At 39.1% G+C, this 26305-nt stretch overlaps 1 protein-coding gene across 1 annotated transcript in view; it reads left to right on the forward strand.

Annotated features, from left to right (window-relative positions):
- Positions 1–26305, forward strand: part of SYT7 (synaptotagmin 7) — a 250613-nt gene that overhangs the window by 147142 nt on the left and 77166 nt on the right. Inside the window, exon 3 of the mRNA XM_081337079.1 lies at positions 25256–25335. Within this exon, the coding sequence (XP_081193205.1) occupies positions 25256–25335 (80 nt within the window). The remainder of the gene's footprint in view (positions 1–25255; positions 25336–26305) is intronic.

Consider the following 26305-nt stretch of genomic DNA (forward strand, 5'->3'; position numbering starts at 1 on the left):
ACCCCAGTTAAAATTAAAATTAAAATTCTCAAAATGGCACCAAACCCCAAATAAATTGCTTAAAAAGCTTTCACCCTGTTAGACACTCTTTTGCTTTGACCAGCTGGAAAAGATAACTATGAGAGGCTGAAGACACTTGCTGGTAAAATGACAAGTAAAGAAGCTGTGAGGTAGCCATCTTTCCCATAACTGATTTGTGTGGCTTCATTTCTGGTATTGGTAGTCCTTTTGCTGTTTTCCATTGGTTTCCTGGCATCTTTGTTCAGGGACATGTAAGGAATTTATTTCTTTATATATTAATTGCCTTTAGGCCAGGACTATCCCACCTTGGCAAACTTAAGACTTGTGGACTTTATGCTGGCTGGGGAATTCTGGGAGTTGAAGTCCACAAGTCTTAAAGTTGTCAAGGTTGGGCAGTCCTGTTTAGGACTGCCTTTAGTACCTTTTTCCACTGTGTATGGTTTTTTCCACTGCCGCTTCCCCTCACCCCCTTTGCCCATGTGATTCTTTCAAGCTCTGTTGAGAGATACTAAGGGACCCAACGTCTCTGAGAGAGGTTCAATGCTGAGTTTGAATTGGAGCATGGGTCTCCCTCAGCTTACACTGGAGTTGTAACTGAGAATCTGGAAGAGTGATCAGCTGGGCTAGTGGGATTCTATTGTGGACTAGATGTCCCTAAAGATATGGGGATAGTATTGTAGCAGAAATAGGTGGCCAGATGGTGAATTGTATCTGGCACAGACAAGGAGAGATCATGAAATCATCTACTTGTACTCTAGACAGCTGCTTCTCATGAGGAAACTGCAGCAACTGAAGGTATTGCAGTCAACTTCTCAGAATCCATTTATATCATATTCATAAATGTATGTTTAAAACATTATTCCATGGATTCTGCCATCTCCCGAGGAGGAGGGAACGAATGTGTATTGAGCCTGTATTAGGCATTTCAAAGGAAAAGAGAAGCCTTTTGAACTGGGGGAACAAAAGGGGGGTTAGGGTAGGAGCATCTGGCTTGTGTCATGGAAGAGAGCAATAAACATAAAAGGTCCTAAGTTCCTTTTTCCCACGAGAGGGATGATACGAGGTAAATGATGGGGGACTGACCAAATGGGGTTAAGGGGAGGTTGAACCGGGAACTCTTTATAAGGGTTTACTTTGTAGAACAATATTAAGTCCTGTCTTGTATTCCTACAACCAAGCATGTCATAGTAAAGATTCCTTTTGGACTAAGATTTGGCTCCAAGAGTTTTGCCTTCCTAAGACGTGGTTTGGGGTGGGTCCTGACACAACTCATGAGTTGAGCAGCTGGAGATCAAGGGATTTCATGCAAGCTCATAACTTGAATGCAGCCTATAAGGACACAATGTTTGCAAAAGCCTCACTTCCTTAACCACTGTTGGATGTAATTAATTTATACTTACAGCGAGATTTTCTGAGTGGCAGGATAAAATAAATGCACTTGGTGAGTCAACATTCTTTCTGGATTAAAGAAGGAAGGGGAAAAAGGCTTTAGGGGATTTAAATTTTCAGCAAAAAGCTAACAAGAATTGGATGTGAGAAAGTTTAAAATGGATGAAGGGGTCAGTAATTTTGAAAGATTCAATTTGATGAAAGAGTTTTTGAAAATATTAGAATTAAACAAATAAATATGTTTATCTGTGGGAATGTTATCTGTTTTTGTGGGAATATTAACTGTTTAGCATTAAAGGTATAGATCAGGGGTGTCAAACTGCTGGCCTGCAGGCCGGTTGCATCATATGGAGGCCGATCCCACCCCAGCTCTGGCAATGCAAAAAAAGTTGCGCTACGTCGTGACACATCACATGATGTGACAAGTTTGACACCCGTGGTATAGATAATTGATTCAGTTTTACAAAATAAAACTGACCATGCTAAAATAATGCTTATTTAAAAAATAAAAGTAAAGATAATATAAACCAGATTGCAATGGTGACTATAATTACAGACTTTTAAAAAGATTTGTCCTGATTTATGGATTATAAATGCTTAACATGGAATATAAATGGAGCAAATGCTCCTAAAAGAGGAAAAAACATTATTTTAAAAATATAAAAAAGATTTAATTTGCTTACAAAAACGCTTATTAGAAAAAAGATATAAAGTATTTGACTTACAAAAAAATTGGGTGAAGAATTTATCTCAACAGAAACAAAACAAGGAGAAACGAAATGAAATTATTTTTTATACAAGCCCCCCAATTATAACCAGAATTTATATTGACTGATGAGCAGGGTAGATATGTACAGTAAGGGGTTAAGATATTTATACTCCAAATGAGGATAAAATAATGTTCTATAAAAGACTTACAGGCAAACTAATTATCTTTTCTTATGAAAATTCATGTTTAATGGAAAAGTGGAATGGAGTGATCTCCCCACAAATGGACAGAACGTTTGAGAACAAATATTAAAATTACACAAGGTAATATTTTATTTGATGGGCAGTTTAAAGCATGCTGATGCCTGGAGACATAAAATGACAATTCAAGAGAGTACACTGTAATATTTTTTTTTGAAAGACATAGATCTTTTTCAAGAATAGACATGATTTGGATTTCAAAGAATTTGATTACTAAGATTCATAAAGTAGAGATACTACCAAAGGCTTTTTCGGATCATAATCCAGTGAGTTTGGTTTTTAAAGGGAAACCTAGTTAACAGAGAGGTTAAATGAAATGCTGCTATAGAAAGAAGTAATAGTGGAAGACCATAAAAAGAAATTTTAAAAAGGTTTTTTCCAAAATAATCTTAACAAAAAGCCTTTGACAATTTACTAGATCTTCCTGTTTAAAGCTTTGGAAGGTGTGAATTTTTAAGACAATTTTTTTAAAGAGTAAGATTGATCCACCCTTCAAAGAAAAACAAATAATTCTCAATGGAGATTTAACAAAACCCTATGAGATACAAAAAAAGGAGATAGGAATGCCCATTTTTTCCTCTCTTATTTATTTTAGTTTTTGAAATACTGATATTATCTTATTTTCTGGGAAACACGGTATTTTATCAAATGATATACTGTTAGTATATGACACCAGAAAAAGTATCTAGAAAGTATAAAGGTACTTCAAATCTATATTCGGAAATGTGAACAGCAAGAAGGGTCATTTTAACATGCTTGGTGAGCATGCAAAAAAGCTAGAAAATTTTGGGTTCAAATGCTTGTACTAATTCAGAGGATTTTAAAGATTAGTATACAGCTGAAACTAGAAGTTTTCCTCATGGAACTGATGGATAAACAGTTTGAAAAACATTGTGGCATTTTGTTTTGATATATGATAACCTCAGTGAGATTATTGTACACCCAAAGCTGAAAAGATTTGGCGATATCTACAATGGAGAAATAGTTAATTGAGATAATATAACTTAAGGAGATGACCAAATTGACCTGTTTTATTAGAAAAAGAGACAATATGGACATTTTGCGCAAAACAAAAAAAATGAACTGTGGTTTTGATGATTGGACAGAAAGTCACAATGTAATTTTGAAGAAGATAAATTTACAATTGTTTTCGTGACAGCTGTAAAGAGGTTCAGAAGCTACTTCTTTTCTCTTTTTCTTCTATCTGCTTTTCTTTTTGCAATTTCTCTTTCATTCCTTTTTTTCTTCCTCTTACTTTTATTTTGAAATCTTTCAGTATAATTATATTTTAAAAAGATGATTAGCTGACCAGATCCAGCTGATTTGTTGACCTATAGCAGCATGAGACAGATTTTGCCTGCATTGAGGCAGTAGGTAACTCACATTAAATATAAATACATTTTGATCTTTTGGAGAGGAGCAAATAAAAGAGACAGAGGGTTGTTTGTTTTGGAAAATTATGTTAGGAGTTACCCAAGAATGCTCTCTCTCTCTCTCTCTCTCTCTCTCTCTCTCTCTCTCTCTCTCTCTCTCTCTCTCTCTCTCTCTCTCTCTCTGTGTGTGTGTGTGTGTGTGTGTGTGTGTGTGTGTAAATTCATTCTCTTTACAAGATATAAAAATACTCTTGCATTCTCATAGGATGTATGTGGCACTAATGGAGGTTGATGCTGATGCATTTTTTCACAATATCTGTGCTATTAAAGGGAAGACAGTATTGTGGTGAAAATGCCAATTTAAATTAGGAACCAAAATGTTTGGAGATACAGACAAAAAACTATACTTTATAGAATGCACAAATAACAGTGATCACTGGATTCCCTGCCAAAGGATCACAGAAGAGCCCCCAAGTCCCCAAGGTTATAGGTAATATTCCTTGAAATGGCATATAGAACTTACAGAAGCAGTGGTAAATTGTAACACAACCTTTACTGCAGGCAGGAGAGAATGGCGGGTGAGGATCTCCTTTTAGAGCAGGCAAGAGGTGGAAAAAACTGCCACAGAAAAGGTATACATTGCCTCCCATCCCCAGCTGTACCATATGTGTGTCACTGAGAAGTTTCTAGATCGCGGATATCAAACTCGCCGCATCATGTGACGTGTCCCAACGTGTTGCGACTTTTTTTGAATTGCCGGAGCTGGGGTGGGCACGGTCTCTGCATGATGCAACCGGCCCGTGTGCCAGCAGTTCGACACCCCTGCTCTAGATAGTTGAAAGCAGTCTGCAATTTTGTTGCGGAAAGGGATCAGGACAAGCATCTGCATTAGGGAGTTTGAATGGGCCACCTAACTTACCTTTCTAATAAGATGTGCCCTTATTAGACAAACTATTTTATCAGTAAGTTAGAAGGAATTGTAAGACAGGGCTTTTCAACCTTTTCACCCATTGTACCACTTTTAGGATATGGCAACATCCAAGTACCACCAGTCGCCTAGCAAGGTGTCAAAAACTTGATGACCAAAAAAAGGGGGGGGGAAAGTGATGAAGTACAGGTAGTCCTCGACTTACAACAGTTCACTTACTTACAGTGGCACTGAAAAAAGTGCCCCCCCAAGCTACAGCTGAGCAAGACACCTGCCTGCCCACCCGGCGGTGCTCTTCCTCCTGTCCAAGATTTTTATTGTTGTGAGCATTTCTGTTGAGGATTGGCAGCAGGGGTGGGGGTGGGGTATTTGGTTTTTATTCCCCCCATCTGCTGGGTGGTTACAGCAGGTTTTGGTCACTTCACATGACCCTGGGACACTGTGACTGTCATAAACATGAATCAGTTGCCAAGCATTTGAATGTAAATCACAAGACCCTGGAGATGCTGCAACATTCCAGCTGATTGGCGCTTCTTCTGGGCTCAGAAGCAACAGGATCAGCGCCGAGCTCCAGCTGATCCTGGCGCTTCCACTGAGCCCTGACAGCCGAACAGCTCCAGCCATCTCTCGCTCAGGCTTGTGGGGTGCTGCCATTCCCCTCCCCTGCTACCACTTTTCTAGGATGGTCATGTACCACCTGCCAGGTGCCAATGTACCACAGGTGGCACCCGTACCACTGGTTGAAAAGCCTTGTTGTAAGAGATCATAAAACTTGTGCCTCCCATCTTCCTCTTTAACAAATATGCTTTTACATTAGAGTCTCAGCAAATAACTTAACATAACTTTTAAACAGTTTAATCTTTGTTTAACAGATAGCGAAAGATAATGAAGTTGAAATACAGGTAGTCCTTGACATACAGCCTTAATGGAGCCTGCCCATTATGGTTGTAAGGCATCATGGTTGTAAAAGATGCCGGTCATGTGACCAACCCAATTTTATCATTTTGTTTTGTGACGGTTATTAAGCAAACAGGGTAGTCATGAATACAAATGCAGCAGTTGTTAAGCGAACTCATTGTTTGCTGTGGTGCAGTTTTGTCAAAAGATGGAAGTGCTGGTTTTGAGGGTGTTTTCTCCACCTTCCTAATTTTTTTAACTTTTAATACTGTAACCCTTCCTTTTAAATCTTGTTTTTGACTTTGTTCTTGTTTATGCCTTTATACTGTAATATGTTTTTATTGTAAGCCATCTAGAGTCACTTAGCTGAGATGGGTAGTGTAGATGTGTGATGAATGAATGAATGAATGAATGAATGAATGAATGAATGAATGAATGAATGAATGAACAAGTGAGTGAGTGAGTGGAAGTCTAGAAACTGGTTTAAAATGTTTTGCATTTCACTTCAGGGTAATTTTTTACTCCACCTGTGAGAGACCATCCTTAAGATGGGTATCTGTTGCATAGATAGTCTCCTATTCCCTTGTCCACATTAAGAGTCAAAGCTCTTCCAAAACCCAGAAGTATCTTTTTCCAAAGCCAGCAGCTGACATCTCTACTCTCTATGGGGTCAGGAAAGGTGGAAATGGAAAATAAGTTGCAAATACCGTAGTCCATTGATATGCGCATATGATGGGGTGTTGATAGCACAGAATTTCAATGGATGCTTATGTTCTACCGTCAGGTTAAATTTAGAAGCATAACAGAAGGTGACATTCTCACCTTATGCCAAAATGCAGATAAAACAGGAGCACCCTGTCCTCAATCAGGATCTACCTTCCTCCTGTTCTAGCTTCAGCATTACAATTTTTGGAGGAGACAGGCGTTAGAGGAGCCTGCTGTTCCCAACAAAGTTCCTGTCTTCAGAATTGAATTATCATTCTTTTATCGATGAACTAAGACAGAGGGCTTTTTTTCCCCTCTCTGTCTCTATACGGCAGACCAGATTTTAATCCAGTGCATGTCCTGAGACCACCTGGACTCATTTGACAAGGACATTTGCTGGCACAGAGCAGAAGCATTTAGGAAAGAAATGAATTATGCACAGGGAGGAGCAGGTGAGCATCTTTATCTACTACCATTTAGAGAAATAAGAAGCAGCAACAGATGGCATGTGATAAGCTTCACCCCACCTTCCTCCAACTATATGAGTTGTTCTTTGCTGGAGAAGATTGTGAGATTCCCATATCCCATAGTTTTGAATACTCTTGTATAAATCATTTCAAATCGTTGTCTGCTGGTGATGTCCTGGCTAATTGGGTTTTGCTGCTATTAGTGGCTAACCCAGGGTTTTCTGCTTGAAAATTGCTGTGTATATCCCATATTAAGAGGCTGTGCTTCTGACTTTCTGAATCATGCTGCCCTGACAGTGTATATATCTGCGTTACTGACCCAGTTGGAGAGAATCTGCAAGACATCATGATTTTTGCAAGCAGTTTATCTCTATTTATATTTTGAATCAGCATATCTAAAAGAGATTGAGTCAGCCTGGATGATCAAAGGGTTTCTTTGTCTTCTGTTGCTTTCCCCAGGATCCTTCCAGTTCTCCTATGGAGCTGATTTGATTACACAAGGCATGTACCTGTTATTGCAAGACATAAAACATGCCTTGTTTCTGAAGCCCATCATTGCAACCTCTTCTAAAATTTGTTCTCTGTTCACCTTTCTGATTCATTCTCCCAGTCCCCTAATCTGGACTTTTTGTACCACCTACCCCCCAACATGTACATAGCTCAATATAAAGTCTACAGTATTATTGCTGGATGCATCTATACATCTTATTGGGGATGTGCTCTGAATGTAAAGATATTGTATGTTCTCAATACTAGTGCTAAAAATGAGATTCTTGATGCGGATTGTCTGTGATTTGAATGGTAAAGAATAGTATAAATGCTCCTTGTGCCATACTATGACTTTAGGAGATACAGGCTGTGTTTCAGAAAGTGATTGTACCTCCGCCAGATTTAAAAACAAGGCTTCCTCTTCCTGTCAAACTAACTTGCACCTTAAATACTTAATTTCTTGCCTTTATTTCTTCTTAATGTTTTGAGTTACACAAAGAGATTCATTTTTTTAAACCTACTAAAATAAATCAGTCTTAGTCACTTTTAGTTCTGGCATTAGCGATATTTATCACTGTTTCCAATTCTGGTAACAGTGGTATAAATAGAATGATCTGCATAGAGTTGTACTATAAAATAGGTATATTAGCTTAAATGACTCATAAGAACTTCTAATAATTGGTAAGAAATTCCATAGCATTTATGAAGACATATTTAAAGCCTATGTGTCTGTTTCCTTTAGAATACCAGTTAGGGAGAAGAGTATTCTTTATAGATGTGTATATGTTCTTTGTTAGTTCAAAATCTTGAATTGCTCAAAATATTGGTTTGAATTCTTCAGTGAGACCAACATAACATTCAACCACTTGTATCTGTTTGGATAATAAATTAGCAATAGCACTTAGACTTATATACTGCCCCATAGTCCCCCCAATTATCTGGGTCTTCATTTTATCAACCTCGGAACGATGAAAGGCTGAGTCAACCTTGAGCCCATCAGGATTGAACTCCAAACTGTGGACAGAGTTAGCCTGCAATACTGCATTCTAACCACTGCGCCACCAGGTTAGGTTATCATATATTTGGATATCATATATCAGTACTGTATTTATCCTATATTTAATAACCAGGTGATGTTGAAGACATCTTAATTTTTGTTCTTAATGTTCTTTTGTCAGCTTATTTCAGGATAGATTTTGGTAAGTGAATATATACTGTTTGTTTATTTTCCTTTAGACTTTTCCATGAATTCATCTTAATGCTTCCCAATAAATTTTGCTAAGTTACTTCTACATTTCTTGATCTCAAGCATCTTGAACTACCTTTTTTATACAATCACAAGATTACTTTGCCATGGTAACCTACAATATAAACAGTATACCATAACCCAGCTGGGCAATTGGTAGTTTAACTTTAATTCACTGGAATCTAACTAGGCTCATCAGCCTTCCTGAATACTTAAAATAATACATGGTCTGGTGTTGGCAAAGAAGTCAACATGAGTTAAACTGCCAAACATGAAATAATAGATTTAAGTTATAGAAAGGTAAATTCTAATTGAATAATGACAGAGAAGGGGAACAATCTTAATACTAGCAGATGGACATTAAAACCTGTTATCAAGAGCATTGGTAGACTCTCCTTCATTGTGTTGGTTTTTTTCAGACTTCAGGTAGACTACAATTCATCTAGGTTACTTTGATCTGGATTTCTGTTATGAACCAATAACTGGTCACAGCAGTCTCAGCACCTAATTCTGTGATTATATTAATTTAATTTAATTTAATTTAATAATATTTATATACCGCCCTTCTCCCTGAGGACTCAGGGCGGTTCACAGGGCAAAAGTCAAATACAAAGTACAAACATTAAAAAGAGATTAAATAATTGCCCAAGTTAAAACAATTAATACAATAATAAAACCCCAAAAATAAAATTAAGAGTACAAAAAAATAAAAACCCCACCAATCCCCATCAGGCTAGGCCGGCTTGAACAAACAAAAACGTCTTGAGATCGCGACGAAAGGAGCGAAGATCGGGCGCCATCCGGAGCTCTACCGGCAACTGATTCCACAGCTCCGGAGCGCCCACAGAGAAGGATCTCCCCCTGGGTGCCACCAATCGACATTCTCTGATCGGTGGCACCCTGAGGAGGCCCTCTCTGTGGGAACGCACAGGGCGCAGGGAGCTTGATGCCGGCAGCAGATGTTCCCTAAGGAACATAATAACCTTATCTTCCTGTATTCAGTGGCATACGATAGATTCTTTCTCTATGGTCATTAAACAATTGTAAACAAAGCTGTTGTTTAAATAATGTATATAACTGAGCCTACTCTGTAGTCCTAGTCTTTCCAATAATGCCACAATGATCTGAAAAGTGGTTAGAGTCCAGGCTACAAGCCTGGAGACGGAGTTCTAGTCCTTCCATAGGCATGGAAGCCAGTTAGTTGACTTTGGGCCAGTCACTCTCTCTCAGCCCAACCCACCTCATAGGGTTGTGTTTTGGGGAAAAATAGGAGGGGAAATGAGTATTAGTTACCTTCACTATTTTGAATTATCTATAATAATAGTAATAACATCAAGCAATATTGAAGTCAAGAAAAAGGTTAGAAATGAGTACATCAAGAGAGTGAAGATGATCTTAAAATCTAAATTCAGTGGAGAAAATACCTGGGCAATTCCAAACATTAGATACACAGCTGGATTAACAGACTGGACTCAACCAGAACTAACAGGCCCTGGATAGGAAGACCAGAAAAACAATGACAATGAATTATACCCTTCATCCATGCAGCGATGTTGATAGACTCTGTTACCAAGGAAAATGGGTGGGCAGGGAATGTTGCAAGTACCTCAGATGGTAGAATAAGAAGAAAGGGCATTGGAAGAATATATGAAAGGTAGTGAAGAAGATGCACTGATGCTAGTATACCATGAAGGCCTACTGAGTACTAGAGAGATCAAACTCACTTACAAGAAAGACCAAGTGAAGAAAAGAAAGGAGACATGGGAAGACAAAGCATTACACGGCCAGTACATAAAAAATAACAGGGAAAGCAGATAATAACAAGACCTGGCAATGTCTAAGAGAAGGACATTTGAAGAAAGCAGTGGCGTAGCGTGGGTTGTCAGCACCCGGGGCAATTTGCGCCCCCTAACCCGGTGACGTCATGGCACCGCCGAAAAGACGCGCCCCGCAGCGGCGTAGACTTTCCAAGAAGAGTCGCGCGCATGCGGGATGCTTCCGGGTCCCTCTCGAGGGCGGCTGGGCAGGGCTCCGACCTGCAAGAGCCGCTGCATTCAAGCTCGCACGTGAGCCCCGCTAAATAAAGCCACGCATGCGCACGAAGCTAGGCCAGCCGGCCGGCGGGTCCGTCTTCGCTCGGCCAAGCCTGCCGGGGCGCCTGCGGGGCGCTTGCGGTTGGCCTGAGCCTGGGCGGAGAGTTGGGCGCTTCTATTTATTTTATTCAGTTTATGTGGCCGCCCATCTCACCTGCCGGACTCGTTTCGCTTTGCAAGAAAGAGCAGCTCGAGAGCGGAGCCAAGCCGACTCTGTGCAGCCCTTGGGGCTCCCTGAGCAGCTCAGTGCAAGCGCGCCCCCCCCAGATGTTGCGCCCGGTGCAGCCCGCCCCCCCTGCACCCCCCACGCTACGCCACTGGAAGAAAGTGACAGAGGGGCTAATTCGGGCTGCACCAGACAAATACAAAGTCAGAATTGAGAAGACAGCAACAGATAGCAAGTGCCACCTCTGCAAAGGAAGAAAGAAACAGTGGACCATTGGATTAGCTCTGCAAAATCACACAGATTGACTACAACCAACAGCATGACAAAGTAGCAACAATGGCGCATTGTTAAGATCTGCAAGAAATATCAATTTCCTGCTAGCAAGAACTGGTAGGACCATAAAATAGAAAAAGTCATAGAAAATGAAGAAGCTAAAATACTCTGGGACTTCAGCATTCAAACAGACAGGCACCTGCCCCATAACACCCAAGACTTACCAGTTGATGATAAGAAAAACAAAAACATCTGGATAGTAGGTGTGGCATTACTGGGAGACAGCAGAATTGTAGAAAAGGAACTGGAGAAGATAACAAACTACAAAGACCTGCAAATAGAAATAGAAGAAATATGGCAAAAGAAGGCATCAGAAGTCCAAATAGTCATAGGTGCCTTGAGTGCAATCCCAAAACAACTGGAGCACCACTTGAATACAATCAGCATTAACAAATTCACCATTAGTCAATTGCAAAAGGCAGCTTTACTCAGAACAGCTCACATCCTGCGACAATATCTGTTAACACAATCAAACATCCACATCTGCCTATCCCAGAACCTTGGGAAGGACTCGATAGGTGGGCAAAAATGCCAAATTCAGTCTAAACATCTGGCTGACTGGGCAACAAACCATAATAATAAAAGCAAGATTAAAAATGGCTATTATTCCTCAGTAGTACTATGCGAAGGATCTGGGGTCCTGAACCTGAATGTGAGAAGCATAATTACCTAACTTGGCTCAAATCTCCTTCTGCAACAGGGCCCTTGAGAAATAATCTAACCTTGCTGCTCAAGAAATTGTGCTACAATCAGGAGATTAAAGGAGCACAATAGGGCAGCCATATTCATTTGCTTTGGTTCGTTTTTTTCAAAGTTTTTTGTACTCAATGTACAACAAATAATAAGAATAAAATTGCTTTAGACAGCAGCAAGAATATATCCAGCCACTGAAGCATGAGTGACCCTTCATAACAGTTCTCAGATGTGGATTCATTGTGGCTGGCTCATGTTTCACATTAAGCTATGGTTTGTTTAACCCTGTTTATTAAACATAGTAGGCAAGATTTGTAGAAACAGTCAGCCCAAACTGAACAAATCATATGATTGTTGAACATGTGATATGTGACCCCAGCCTTCATGTTTAAAAAGCACATTTCTATTCATACATTTATGATTTGCTGCTGCAGTGTTAAAACACTAATAAATCACAACCATCATACAAAATGTTAAGTATCTCTTAACAAAATGGATACCTTCATATACCAAATACCTTTCCAGAATTGTTTTGGGTTTTTTTTTCTGGTTATACCATATTTTGCCAAATACAAGTATTTTGCCTAAAGGAGCAATTCTAATCTTGCTCAGCTAACATTTTGAGATGTTAAGATACAGGCTTGCTCTATTTTTTTTCTTTTTAGCAAAAATTAGCTATTTTGGGAGTGACGAAAAATAAAAATTGTTCCTGGAGAATGGTTTAATTATGTAAGTTCAGACTGTATGAGTTTCAAAGAAGCTTTCATTGTTGCAACTGAAAATTCCTTTGAAATAAAAATATTTTGAGAGAACTGATTTTTTTTATAAAAAAAACCAGCCAGTTAGGGAGAGAAAGAGCCTCCTCTGAACCCCAACACTTGTAAGGTTGTTGAGGCATCATCATGATTGTTTTTGCGGACAAAAATGTATCTAATTTCTTTCACACAAGTAAGTTTGATAAAAACATACATTGTTTACATTGTATTAAAGACTGTCTTAACTTACACTTTCCAAATTATCACACTAATTGGTATGCAACTCTCACTATTTCCAGCTATTCTTAATGTTAAATTATAATACATTTTTAAAAACATATGGGTTCATAATGGGATTAGTAATCTTAACTATTACTTAATAGTCGACTAAGATTACTAATCCATTATAAGCCCATATTATTTCTAAAAAGTGTATTATAATTTTAAAAACTTTTGACATTTATTTTCTCCATTTAACTAGAAAGGGTGAAGGTAGTCCTCAGTTAATGATGGTAATTGGGTCTGAATTGCTGTTTCTAGACATAAAGCGCAACATTACGTGACCAGGCCACTTAGCAATGGCAATTCCAGCAGTGCCGATTGTTAAGCAAATCACAGAAGGTCATGAAGTGACCACATAGGTGGAACTTCTCCAGGAGATCTCTCCCCATTGAGTTCCTTCAGGATTCCCCATGGTTGCTCCCATCACCGCTGTAATTGAGTCCATCCACTTTGCTATCAGTTGTACTCTTCTTCTCTTTTTTCAGTTGAAATTGAAGAGACACATAATTCATACTAATACTTGCATCTTTCTTATATTCTCTCTTAATTCCATTATATATTCAAGATGGACAGTGTTTAATATTCATATGTTATGTATATATAGGGGTGTAGGTCTATGCATTTGTTCTATATAGTATGTATATATTGTATATAGTATGTTTAGGTGTGTGTGATGTGTGTGTTCACTTTGAAAGCGGGCAACTAAATTTCATTTTTGAAGTGTGTTGTTGTGCCCACAGTAAAAAATAACAATAAAGGTTATCTTGCCTTGCCTTGCCTTGCCTTGCCTTGCCTTGCCTCCACAGTAGATGTTACTGTGCCCCTAACTGTCTTATGATTGACTGATAGAACTCTTCTTATTCAGTTGTAAACTCCTCAGTTTGCTTTAAGTCAGTGTTTTTTATTTTTATTTTTATTTTAATTCCATTTATATCCCGCCCTTCTCCGAAGGCTCAGGGCAGCTTACAAGCTTAGCAATAGCCTTCATTCTATGTATATGCCTGCTTATTAGGGCTTTCGCCCCCCCCCCCCCAAGCGGCATTATTACAAAGTCAGCTTATTGCCCCCAACAATCTGGGTCCTCATTTTACCTACCTCGGAAGGATGGAAGGCTGAGTCAACCTTGAGCCTGGTGGGACTCGAACCTGCACTAATTTCAGGCAGCTGGTGTTACTTAAGGAGGCATTAGCCCACTGCTCCACCAAGGCTCTTTTTGTGTTGACTCCTGGTGATTGCCTGGATGAGTCCCTGCAGTTTTCAGAGCAAATTTTAAGAAGTGGTTGGCCACTGATAGAGAAATTGGACTGAGAGAGACCAATTGGTCCAAGGTCACCTGGTTGGCTTTCTTCCTAAGGTGAGACTAGGCACCAGATGCCAAACTGCTATCTCAGGTATGCCATATCTTTATAGTACATGGGATAAGTGCCAGTGCCTTTTTTTTATTATTTAGCATTTTCTTCATCCACTTACGTCCTCTGGAATCCCCCAAATCACTAACACCCCTCTTTCAATATTTTTAGCCTTAAATGGTTCCTCTATCCCCTATTTTGTTTCCCAACTTTGAATCACTCCCAAGGATCTCCATTTTTTTCCTCCTTTCCTTAGGCAACCTGAATCAATCCTTTTTCATACGCTATTTTCTATTAAAACCTCTGCTAGAAAATTTCTTCTAGTCAAATTTAAGTCTTACTTGCCCTCACTATAAATGTAATCTTCCATATGGTTTTATGGGACTTTCCTGATTCCTCTCTATCTCTTACACTGATAGTTTCTTTTCATTTTTTACTTCTCTTTTTTTAAAAAAAATAGCTTTAAATACCTCTCTCTCTTTTATTAATGCTGCTATTCATACAGTTCTACATGATGGCACGTCTATCTCTTTCCTTTTTTTTAACCACACTTAGGCTAAAACCTCTGCTTATTATGTTTAAGCTCTAATAATCAAAATCAATTTTTCAACACCCATCTTTTCTCCTTCAGTATGATTAATCTCTCCTCTTGCACTTCTTTTCACCTTCAGTATGATTAATCTCTCTCTCCTGCCACTCCCTCCTATTAGAATCCTTGTGGCTTTTCTAGGTAGGCAAAAGTATCCATTGTTCATATTCAAAAAGAGTATTACCTGCAGTATTAAAGCAAAATATAAGTGGGGCCACATTATGATCATTAATTTGCCAATTGATTATATATGTTTAAGTTCCATATCACAGAAACATGTACAATGTGCTGAGTCTCATTTGATAATAAGTCCTTATAAATCTCAGATTTGGGCAATTCACTAAATAGTTTTATATACAGTATCAGTGCTGACAAAACATTTAGCTTTTAGATCAATCGATCCAAACAGAAGCATTCACTTACTATCTACCGGTAGTTGTTGTGGGCAGTGATTATAGTTCTTAGTCAATAAAAATTAAAACCACTCATTTTCAATGCCATTTCAATGGTAGCAGATGGTTGAGGATGTTAAATGACACCAGTAACACTTTCATTATAGTATATGCAATGCCACCCCTGTAAGGACTGCTTAAGTCCGGGCCCTCCCGACCTCCTCTCCAATTGGTCACCAGTCCAAAGAGGTCTTTCATGTTGGCGCCTCTGCCTAACAGGGCATGTAACACAGTGGTATTCAGTCACAATCAGCAACCATGCACATGGGGCAGTGATGGTAGCTGTCTCTCGACGGTGATTCACTTGGGATGATGGTGGTTGATCTGAGGCAATAAGAACTTACAGGGAAGATGGTAGTCAATCTCTAATGACAACAACTTGCCCAGAATGATGTTAATCAGCCTCTGGTGATGGCAACTTGCCTAGAACGATGGTGGTCAGTCTCTGGTGACAGCAACTTGCCTAAAACAATGGCAATTAGACTCTGGAGACAGCAACTTGCCTAAAACTATGGCACCAGTCTCTGGTGGCAACAACTTGCCCAGGACAATGTTAATCCATCTTTGATGACAACAACTTGCCTAGAACGATGGCAATCAATCTCTGGCGCTGGCAGAGGCCTCCCTTGTCCACTCTCTTCGCCCCTCTCTGACCTCACTCCATGTAATCCCTTTTTATCCCCCCCAGCTGATCCTATAAAGAAAAAAAACCTTACCTCCCACTAAAAAAAGTATGTCAAATTCTTCCCTAACTCTCCCTCTGCCTAACTTACTCCAATGAGGGAAAAGAATTAAAACTCCCCAAACTACCCTCTCTTCCTCTGGCCTGCCTGCAACAAAAGAAAAAGAAACAATAAAACTTCACCTTTCCCCACCACCTCTCCAGCAACTACTCTCACCCTTTATCCCTCCCTCTCTGCCTGGCCTGCTTCAAGCAAACAGCTCCAGCAACTACTCTCACTCTCTTTCTCCCTCCCCCTTTCATCCGGCTTACCTGTAACGAAGCAAAAAAAGCAAACATGAAAACCCCAGCTTTTTACTCTCTCTTCGATCAGCTGGCTCAGAACAGCCAGCTCCACCAAGCCTTCTCTCTTCCTCCCTTCTATCAGTTTCCTCCTCTTTTTTCTTCCCTCCTTCGAGCCACGGCTAACCACCAGACCCATGGCAGCTGTCAGAGCTCCTCATCTTCCTGCCTAATTGGCAGGGCTCCTGCAAAGCCTCTTGCTGGCCCCATTCTCACCCCAACTCCGCTACATACATACATATACATATACATGTACATGTACATATACATATATACATATACACATATACATATACATATACATATACATATACATATACATATACATATACATATACATATACATATACATATACATATACATATACATATATATGGACCTTTGGTCATTCGGGTTTTTTCCCGCGTAGAAATGAAGGTATATATATATATAGAGGTATATATATAGGTAGGTATATATATAGAGAGAGGTATATATATAGGGATATATATATATATATATATATATATATATATATATATATATATATATATATATATATATATATATATATATATATATAGAGAGAGAGAGAGAGAGAGAGAGAGAGAGAGAGAGAGAGAGAGAGAGAGAGAGAGAGAGAGAGAGAGAGAGAGAGAGTGTTTGGTCTAGTAGTTAAGGCACCAGGCTAGTTGAAAGGAAGGTATAGTTATTTGGTGTAATCTAGTTTTCATTCTTTTATTCATTCATTTATTCTATACCTGACATTATTTTCCTACATGGAAATACATTTTCATACACCATTTAATTAAAAAAAACTGAAGACCCTACTAAGTTACCTGAAACGTAGCTGAGCATCCCGTCTGCTATACTGTATATTACTGTAGTGTTCTATAACTTCTTGCTGATCCTATCTGACTTAGATTGTTTCAAGACAGAATACAGGTTCAACTCTGAAGAGAATATGCATTCTCTACCACCCTCAGATGCTCAGTGATTGTCAACTATTTGTAATGGCTACCATGCCTGAGTTAGAATAGAGATTTTATTCCCAGCTGTGTTGTTCAATTCCCTGTAGAGCTTCAACCACGTTCATAACTTTTCAGAACCTAACATCCTGAAAGATTCACCTTTTACATAAAGACGTATAAGTTAAACCACACATCTATACCATTCTTTTTAATCACAGAGGGTGGTGTATTTCTTACCCTAAAAATAGCACAGAAAAAAAAAGACTTGCCTCCTCTCTTTCCGGCCCCAGAATGCGAAAAATCTCTTCTACATAGGTTGCACACAGATAAGTAGGATACCCCCCCTCATTGTGTGGAAAAGATTATTCCCAGGGTCTTATATTTTAATGTTATGATTTTGATTTGTTGATTGTATTTTTTAAAGTTATAAGTCACAAAGTGGGATTGTATTCTTGTGGTTTGAGAGATCTATAGGACCTATAGAGAAGAAAGAAATTCAGAGAGCCAGTATGGTCTAGTGGTTAAGATAGAAGGTACAGAGTAGGAGATTGTGAGTTCTAGTCCAGCCTTAGCCATGAAAGCCAGCTGGGTGAACTTGGGCCAGTCACTTTCTCTCAACCCAACTCATCTCACAGAGTTGTTGTGGGGAAAATAGGAGGTGGAAGGTGTGTTGGATATGTTCGCCACCTTGAGTTATTTGCAAAAATAATAAAGGCAAATACAAATTCAGATACAAATACAAAAATAGATTTAGCTACATGCTATGCAATAAACACAGCATAATATTTGGCTTTGGAATCCAGTGATTCTCAAGGCTTTCTACAAATCTAAAAGGGACATAAACAAGCCACCTATCTTTACCAGTCTGATATTTCTCCAACTGTTTTATACTTCAACAAATGTGTTCTGCTCCATATTGTGGTCTTTTGAAACCTTTTCAAATATGGATTTTATATATATATACACAAATATGAGCTGTCACTATTGTGACTACTGCCTGTCGATGGCCTTCGGTTAGGCTGAAACAGGAAATAAAGATTTGTCCCATGTTTGGGGCCTAGCAAGGTAATCTAAATAGTTAACAAGCATTTAATATATATATATATATATATATATATATATATATATATATATATATATATATATATATATATATATATACATATATATATATATATATATATACATATATATATATATATATATACATATATATATATATACATATATATACATATATATATATATACATACATACATACATACATACATACATACATACATACATATATATATATATATATATATATATATATATATATATATATATATATATATATATATATATATATATATACGGTATGTTAAATGCTTGTTAACTATTTAGATTACCTTGCTAGGCCCCAAACATGGGACAAATCTTTATTTCCATATATATATGGATCTTTGGTTATTCGGGTTTTTCCCCGCGTAGAACTAAAGGTGTAGGGGCGACGTTTCGACGGAATCCCATCCGTCATCATCAGGCTGGTGGCTTCTGCTTCCTTCTTCTGGGAGAAGCATGTGGCTGTTTGTTCCTCTATATATATGCAGTTATAACAAGATCCTTTCTTGTTATATTTTTTTCTAGTAAAATTGTTTATTAAGACTTTTGAAAAGAAGATTAAAAACTATAATATAAAGTGAAGAAAAGAAGGAAAGGGGAAAAACAAAAAAGTGCAAAAAAAAGAAGAGAAATAAAAAGCAGTAGTTTCTGATTTTCTCTGCAGCAAATATAAGTACAAGTGCAAAATTACCTTTTACTCTACGGGTACAAAAAGAAAAGATCTTTGTCTATTATCTATTTTTTTTCAAATCATCAAAGCCATATGTGATAAGATCATTTTTTTCTGTTTCATCCACATAGTCCATAAGGGCTTTCCAGTCAACAGTAAGCATAGATATTGTCTTTTCTCTAACCAAAAGTTTTCTCTAACCAAAAAGGTCCACATGCCCATCTCTGCAAGTTCTATCATCTTCAGCAACCATTCCTCTATTGGGGGTAGTATCATGTTTTTCTACTTTTGAGCATATAATCTTGCTGACAATTGTACTTTGTCCCATTTTAACATATCTTTCAAATTCATTCCATGACTTGACATAATTGTTTGGAAATAGCATTCAATTTATATTTATCATAGTGATACCCAAGTATTTTACAGTATATTCTTCTTAAAACCTGTTTATTTATGAATTCTGCTTGAGCTTGTATTTTCATATTTTTGTTAACTTCCTTGTCTTCGGTTGATTAATCTGAAAAATTGCTACTGCACAAAATTCTTTTAATTTAGCCATTAATATTTCAATTCCATTTAAAGGATCATTAAAAACCAACACGAAACCGCCTGCAAAAGCTCCTTATGACTTTATCAGTCTTTTTTTCTAATCTTTATGCTCACAATCTTCTTGTCCTGTCTTATGTCTGTATTCAATATTTCAAGAACTAAAATAAACAGGAGAGGGGACATTGTCTTGTTTCTTTTTGTATCTCACATGGTTTGGTTAGATCTCCATTAACAAATATTTTTGCTTTCTATAAAGTATATGGTAAATCAATTTTATAAAATTCTCTCCAAAATCTTCTAAAACTTGAAACAGGAAAGTTCAATTCAAATTGTCAAAGATCTTTTCCACAGCTAAAAAAGATCAATGAGGCTTATTTTTTGTTATGTTGTTCCAGGTATTTCAAAATATCCACAGTTCTAGCATTACCCTTTAACTGATTTTTCGTAAAAACCCATGTTGATCCTCCTGATTCTTGCAAAGTTATTTTCTGTTTTTCAGCTAAAATAGTTATATAAAACTTAAAATAATTATTCAATAGTGGTGTCAGTTGTAGTTTCTTGTTAAATTCAAGTCTTGTCCCTCTTTAGGTGTTAATGTATGCTGGCCTCTTTCCAAGTCTCTGGCATCTTTCTTTCTGTAAAATAGAGTTCATTGTGGTTTGTAGAGGTTGCAAAACTTCATCCTCAAAACATTTATAATACATCCTGATATTCTGGTCTATCTGGTCCAGGAATAATGAAATCTGGGACCTATTTTACAAAATAAAGAGGTTAAAAAAGGTAATTTAAATGTATTAGAAATGTACAAACTTGAATAATAATTACATTAGATAGCTATATATTGAATTGTAACTATGCTGCAAAAATTATCTACTATACCATTTTCTATGAGTTTTTTAATTTTGTGGACGTATGTAGATGTATGTACTTTTATACATATATACAAGATGTATGTGAAGGGAAAAGAAATTCAGACAAAGGGAAAGGAATTCAGACCCGGGTCGATAGAGTTGTCCTGAACCAGCCAGGCAGCCTCGTCTCCAAAAAGAACTCTCCCGAGCACTGCCCGCTGAACTTTTATTTACCTCCATCATTACAAAAAGTTACATCAGTCTCACACAAAATAGTATACATAGAAATAATTGGATTACTCAGGTGCCTATGAGATCACACAAAAACAAGGTAGCATAAGATGTATGTGAAGGCTTTATCATAGCGCAGGGGTGTCAAACTCAATTTCATTGAGGGCCGCATCAGCATTGCGGTTGCCCTCAGGGGGCCGGGTGTGTGTGGCCAGGGTGGGCGTGGCCTACTGGGTGGGCATGGCTAGAGTGCGTATGGCCTATTGGGTGGGCGTGGCCAGCTCTACATCGTTCGCTTCATGTGTGCCTATGGGGGCCTGGGCAGGAGTGGGACAGATCTGAGGGTCTTTGGCAGAAGGAGGGTCTCTGGGCCAGGGCCAAGGCAGTGGGGGCCGTTCCCTCACTGTTTCCAGGATGGCTTCGCGGGCCACATGAAACCACTTCACGGGCCGCATCCGGCCCCCGGGCCTTGTGTTTGACATGTCTGTCATAGCGTTTCCCAAACCTCCCACATGCTAGCCCCCCTGCCAGCCAGGAGAGTGTGCTCTCACTGAAGCTAACAGAGAGGCCCAACTAGGGGGGAACAGAAAGGCTGAAAGGTGAAAAACCAAATTCTTGAGAGACCAAATTCTGGCCGTTCCCACAGTATGTATGTATGTAGAAGATGTATGTACTTTTATAGGTTTTTTCTGATTTTTCTTTTGTCATTATTTTAAACAGCAATAAAGTATTTTAAAAAACTTTGCTGCAAAGGAAATCTCTCTTTATGTGTAGATTAATTACTTCTAAAAGTGTTTAAGAAATTAGAATAGCTGGTCTCTGCATCCACAAAGGGTACATTAATTATTGTGAGTATAGATCAGGGGTCTCCAACCCCTGGTCTGTGGAGTGGCACTGGGCTGTGGCATGCCAGAAACCAGTCCGCACAAACAAGCAAAGCCCCATCAGCGGGATGGAGGCAATACATGAAACCACACACACACACCGGTCCACAGAAAAACCTCTCTCCACGGAACAGTTCCCTGGTGCTCAAAAGGTTGGGGACCTCTGGTATAGATGAAATCCAATAATGTCCAGCTGCTCAACTCCTGTAACAACTGCAGAAACCTTCATTTCTGCAGTTTGCTCATGAATATCAGCCATCTGGATACAAGTGGGTTATCTCACAATCTCTCTTTGATCCACAGAGATTTCACTGGTCAGCATCTACCCTCCAGCCAGAGTTCTTGGCCGTAACAACCTTCCTTTGGAGCTGTCAGTCCACCATAGCCCTCACTGGAAGCTCCATCCTTTTATGTTAAAATTATTGCCCTTTGACATCAAACCTCTTAGCCAAAGAAGGAAGATGTTTTGAGTTTGATGCCTGATACGCCTTAGGATAAAGTGAACTATATTACTTGCTTTGCACCCGAGAACTTGCACACAGAACTGCTTTCCCTCTGCACCTGTGCTTTCGTCTGCTAATGGTTTCCTAATTAGCAATAATTGTCTCTTGTCTGCCCCTAGTATCATGAAGCACATTGAACCTGCCATCAGAAATCATAACCAAGTGGTCTTATAATCAAGACCTAATTAAGAAGAAAATGCACACTTCATTATCTTATGGCATGTGTTTTGTTACTGCAAACGTAATTAATTAGAGCTCAATTAATCCAAAAATGGCTTGTTCTTTCCCTACTGTGGATGTGATGGTAGTGAAGGCAAGCTTGGTCTTAGAGACTCCTCTTTGTTTGGTAGAGTGTGGAATTCCTCACTGCGAACAGGATTCAACCTAGTTTCCAGAAGACCAGCAGAAGGAATTGGGATAAGTGAACTCCTGCAGACTTCTTAGTTTAGAAGCAATAAAAATAAAGGGGGGAAAACTGTATTTCATTCATTGTGTAACTCTGAAAGTTTCAGTACATATTAGAAGATTAATGTTAGTCCTTCAAAGTAGGCCACCCTATGAACTACTGGAACTCTACTTCATTTTTATGAGCTACAACAACAGCATCTTGAAATTCTGACAGATATCTCTTTCTCTTAGACAAAAAAAGACCCAAGGCAAGGTAGTCTTTAGTTCCTTGCTAACTGGAGGCTGTGGGGTCCTGGATGGGGGACAAGAGGCTTCTACTGAACCCTGGCAAGACCAAATGATTTTGGGTACACGGGGCTCAGGGATCCAGGACTTTGTCTTCTTTGATTCTGAATAGGGTGGCACTACCTCAGACAGATCCAGTTCACAATCTGGGGGTTCTCCTGGACTTGCGACTCCTGCTAGAAGAACAGGTGGCAGTCACGGCTAGAGCCTTTGCACAACTTTGGGGTGCGTGTCAATTGTGGCCTTTCCTGGATCAGGATTCCCTGAGCTAAGTTGTTCAGGCCCTAGTCATCTCATGTTTGGATTATTGTAATGCGCTCCATATAGGGCTAACCTTGAAGGGCATTAGGAAGCTACAGCTGGTGCAGAGTGTGGTGGTGCAGTCAATTCTTGGGGCCCAAAGAATGGCCCTTGTAACACCACTGTTCCACAAGTTGCATTTGCTGTCCACTAGGATTGGCCCGTCCCACCCATGTCAGCAGAGGAGGCATACTGTGGGCCCATCAGCCCAATTATTCTGGTTAGCAGGGTCCAGGAGGAGGGTCTTTTCTGCTTTTGCACCTGCCTTCTGGAGCATCTTGTCCCCCAAAGTGAGGTTGGCCCCAACCCTCCTATCCTTTCATAATGGCCTAAAGGCCTGGCTCTGCCAGTTAGCTTGGGGCCTCAGTTGGGAAGCAGCACAGTTGAAATGCTTGATTTAACAACAGATCCCACCTCCCTCCACCCTGAAGGCAACCATTTGAATAGTTCCTGTTTCATGGTTCGTGTTTGCTCTCTTTGCTCTCTTTGCTCTGTTTATGTTTTTATGTTAATAAATTTGGCAGGCTTAGTTCCAGCCTCTTGCCTTCTTGTAAAAGGGGTTGTCCCTGCCTTATCTGCAGGGCCGGTAGCAGGCTGGTACAGAACACTAAGGGACCAGGCTGAGTGAAGATCTCTTGAAGACCTCTTGAAGATGTTCTATTTTCATGGTCATAGATCATAGACTCATCACTGACCTGATGGCACATAATTAATCAATTCTATTTAATATCTTATGTATGAACATTTCATCGTCATCATAAAATTTAAAAAGAGTAAAGAAAGAAGAAAATCAAGTTGAGAAAAGGACTGAAATATGTATTACAGATATTCCTCATTTAAGGATGGAAATTGGGACCAGAATTTCCATTGCTTAAGCAGTGCGGCCATAAAGTGTGACATCATGTGATTGTCCCAGCAAGGGCAATCCTAACACTCCCTGTTTCTGTCATTAAGCGAGGATTTCAGGTGATTAAGGGAGTCCCAGGTGGTTGGCAAGCAGATCATCAGCCAGGTGGGAGAGGGAAAAAACTAACGTGAAGGTGGGAGGATGGGGGTGGTTAAGGCTGGGCTGGGGAGAGTGCACTTATGGTCCATGAGGTGTGGAATGTGTGCAGATGGCTGCTGAGACATCACATGACTACCTGTATTTGTATAGTATAGTCAATTTAGATCTCAGTAATTTAAATTTCTGCCAACCTAGCAGTTCGAAAGCACGTAAAAATGCAAGTAGAAAAATAGGGACCACTCCGGTGGGAAGGTAACAGCGTTCCGTGCGCCTTTGGCGTCTAGTCATGCCGGCCACATGACCACGGAGATGTCCTCGGACGAGCGCTGGCTCTTCGGCTATGAAACGGAGATGAGCACCGGCCCCTAGAGTCGGAAACGACTAGCACACATGTGCGGGGGAACCTTTACCTTTACCTTTAATTTAAATGAAAAAGTCTCAAGTGCTTTTGTTGCTTGCCACATAAGAGATGCTTCTCATCCTTACAGTTACGGTTAACAAAACTATTCCAAGAATATTTCAAAATAGAGGCTTGGACCTGCTGGATCAATTTCTTGACATGAAACTTTAGTGAAAGTTAACATAGCTGAAGACTAATTAGTGAGGAGGCAAATGAGTCTCCAAGTATTAATAATACTATCTTACATCCCCTAAGACTTCATCCTGATACTGTTAGCCACTTTTTTTCATAAATTCAGGTTCTATCTATCTATCAGATTCTATCTACCATACTGCTACCCTTGGGAAGTGTCACTTGGAAGCTGAGGTGTCACATGATAATTGCAAGTTTTAAGCTTATTTCATCAAAGTGAACTTAAGTCTCACTTCATTTTTTTTATTTCTAGTAGGTCTCCAGTTACTTTTAATTATTAGGGTTATGCAGTGTCTTCTTCAGATCATGTGGAAGCATGAGTGTAGATTCAGTCTGCAGTTCTTTAAAGCAATGCCACCTTTTTCTGGGATTGTTACAGCTGCCCTCTGAAGTTGCTGCATAATCTCAGAAAATTGTGCAGCTGCTTTAAAGAAATTCCTGAAAGATGCTACCAGCATACCTCCAAAGCACTATTTCCAAATCAAATCCAAAGCGTTGCGAAGCCCTGCTAAAAAATTGCTCTACTTTCAGCCTTAACATAGAAGGTGTAATACTATAGTAATGAAGATGTGTCCTTGATATGAAGTTATGTGTATCGTAGAATTTCCTTCCCTTAAAGAATATGTTTTAGAGGTCACTCGCAAATGGCTCCTTTCAAGTGAATATTTATCTTCCACATCTCTTTTTCATTTCATTTTAGGGCAAGCGTTATAAAAATTCCTTGGAGACTGTGGGAACGCCAGATTCCAGCAGATGCCGCAGTGAAAAGAAAGCCATTAAGTAAGTCCCAGTAGGAACTATTGGAGTGAATGGGTTTGAGGTGTTTGAGTTAGTCATTGCATAAACCTGCATCACGAGCATAGGTTTGATATTATACCTTCAAGCTACCTTGTATCTGAAAACAAGGCACTCCCAGTCATTTGGCCCCTCTTTCGAAGACAGCAAAATCCACATTTTGGACAGTGCTGGTTTGAAAGAGGGGTAAAAGAGGCCGTCTATGTCAAAATTGAACAGCCCTCTCTCAACAGAGGGGGAGGGATACAACATCATCTATCTCCAGTCTACAACACAGTCCTTTCAACAGTTCCAAGAAGGCTCCACACCCATTTGCACTACTCAGATGACCCTGAAAACACAGATAAGCCTCCAGGTGGCCTCAACGACTCTCTAAAATAATGCAAATGATCAGCTGTCTACAAAGAGTATAAATCTTCCATTCCCCACCATCCAGTCAGAGCTGAAGAAGCTTCTTGGATGAGAGGTGAAACGTCTTCAAAGAAAAAACAAGAAAGTCCAGATGCCTCATGAAAAAGCATCTTTGGGACTTACCTAGATAATGGCCTTCCTTTCTTTGTAATATCCCATATCTCATTATTCCAGGGTTACCGCATACCTCAAGATTTCAAAATCTATTTAATTCTTGTTACCCACCTGCCTGCCTTCCTTTCCCAGGCCCATACAATGTACAATTATATCTGTTCCATTAACACTTCCCCATATCATAATCACCTATCTTTTTTTAAAACGAAGTCCAACAATCAGCTGAACATAAATCACTCCAATCGTGTTTCCCGCTATTGTAAAACATGTCTTGTAGGCACCATTTCAAAATGTTCACTAGTATATAAAAGCTAACACATGCAAATGTTGTAAAATTGTTCTCTTTTGCATGTTTTTATCAAACAATTTGTAAATGGCTAACCAATTTCATCCAGACACATTCCTCTTTTTCAGATTTTATCTTCTTCCC

This window comes from Vipera berus (assembly GCF_964194415.1).
Source record: "Vipera berus genome assembly, chromosome: 1".
Lineage (NCBI taxonomy): Eukaryota > Metazoa > Chordata > Lepidosauria > Squamata > Viperidae > Vipera > Vipera berus.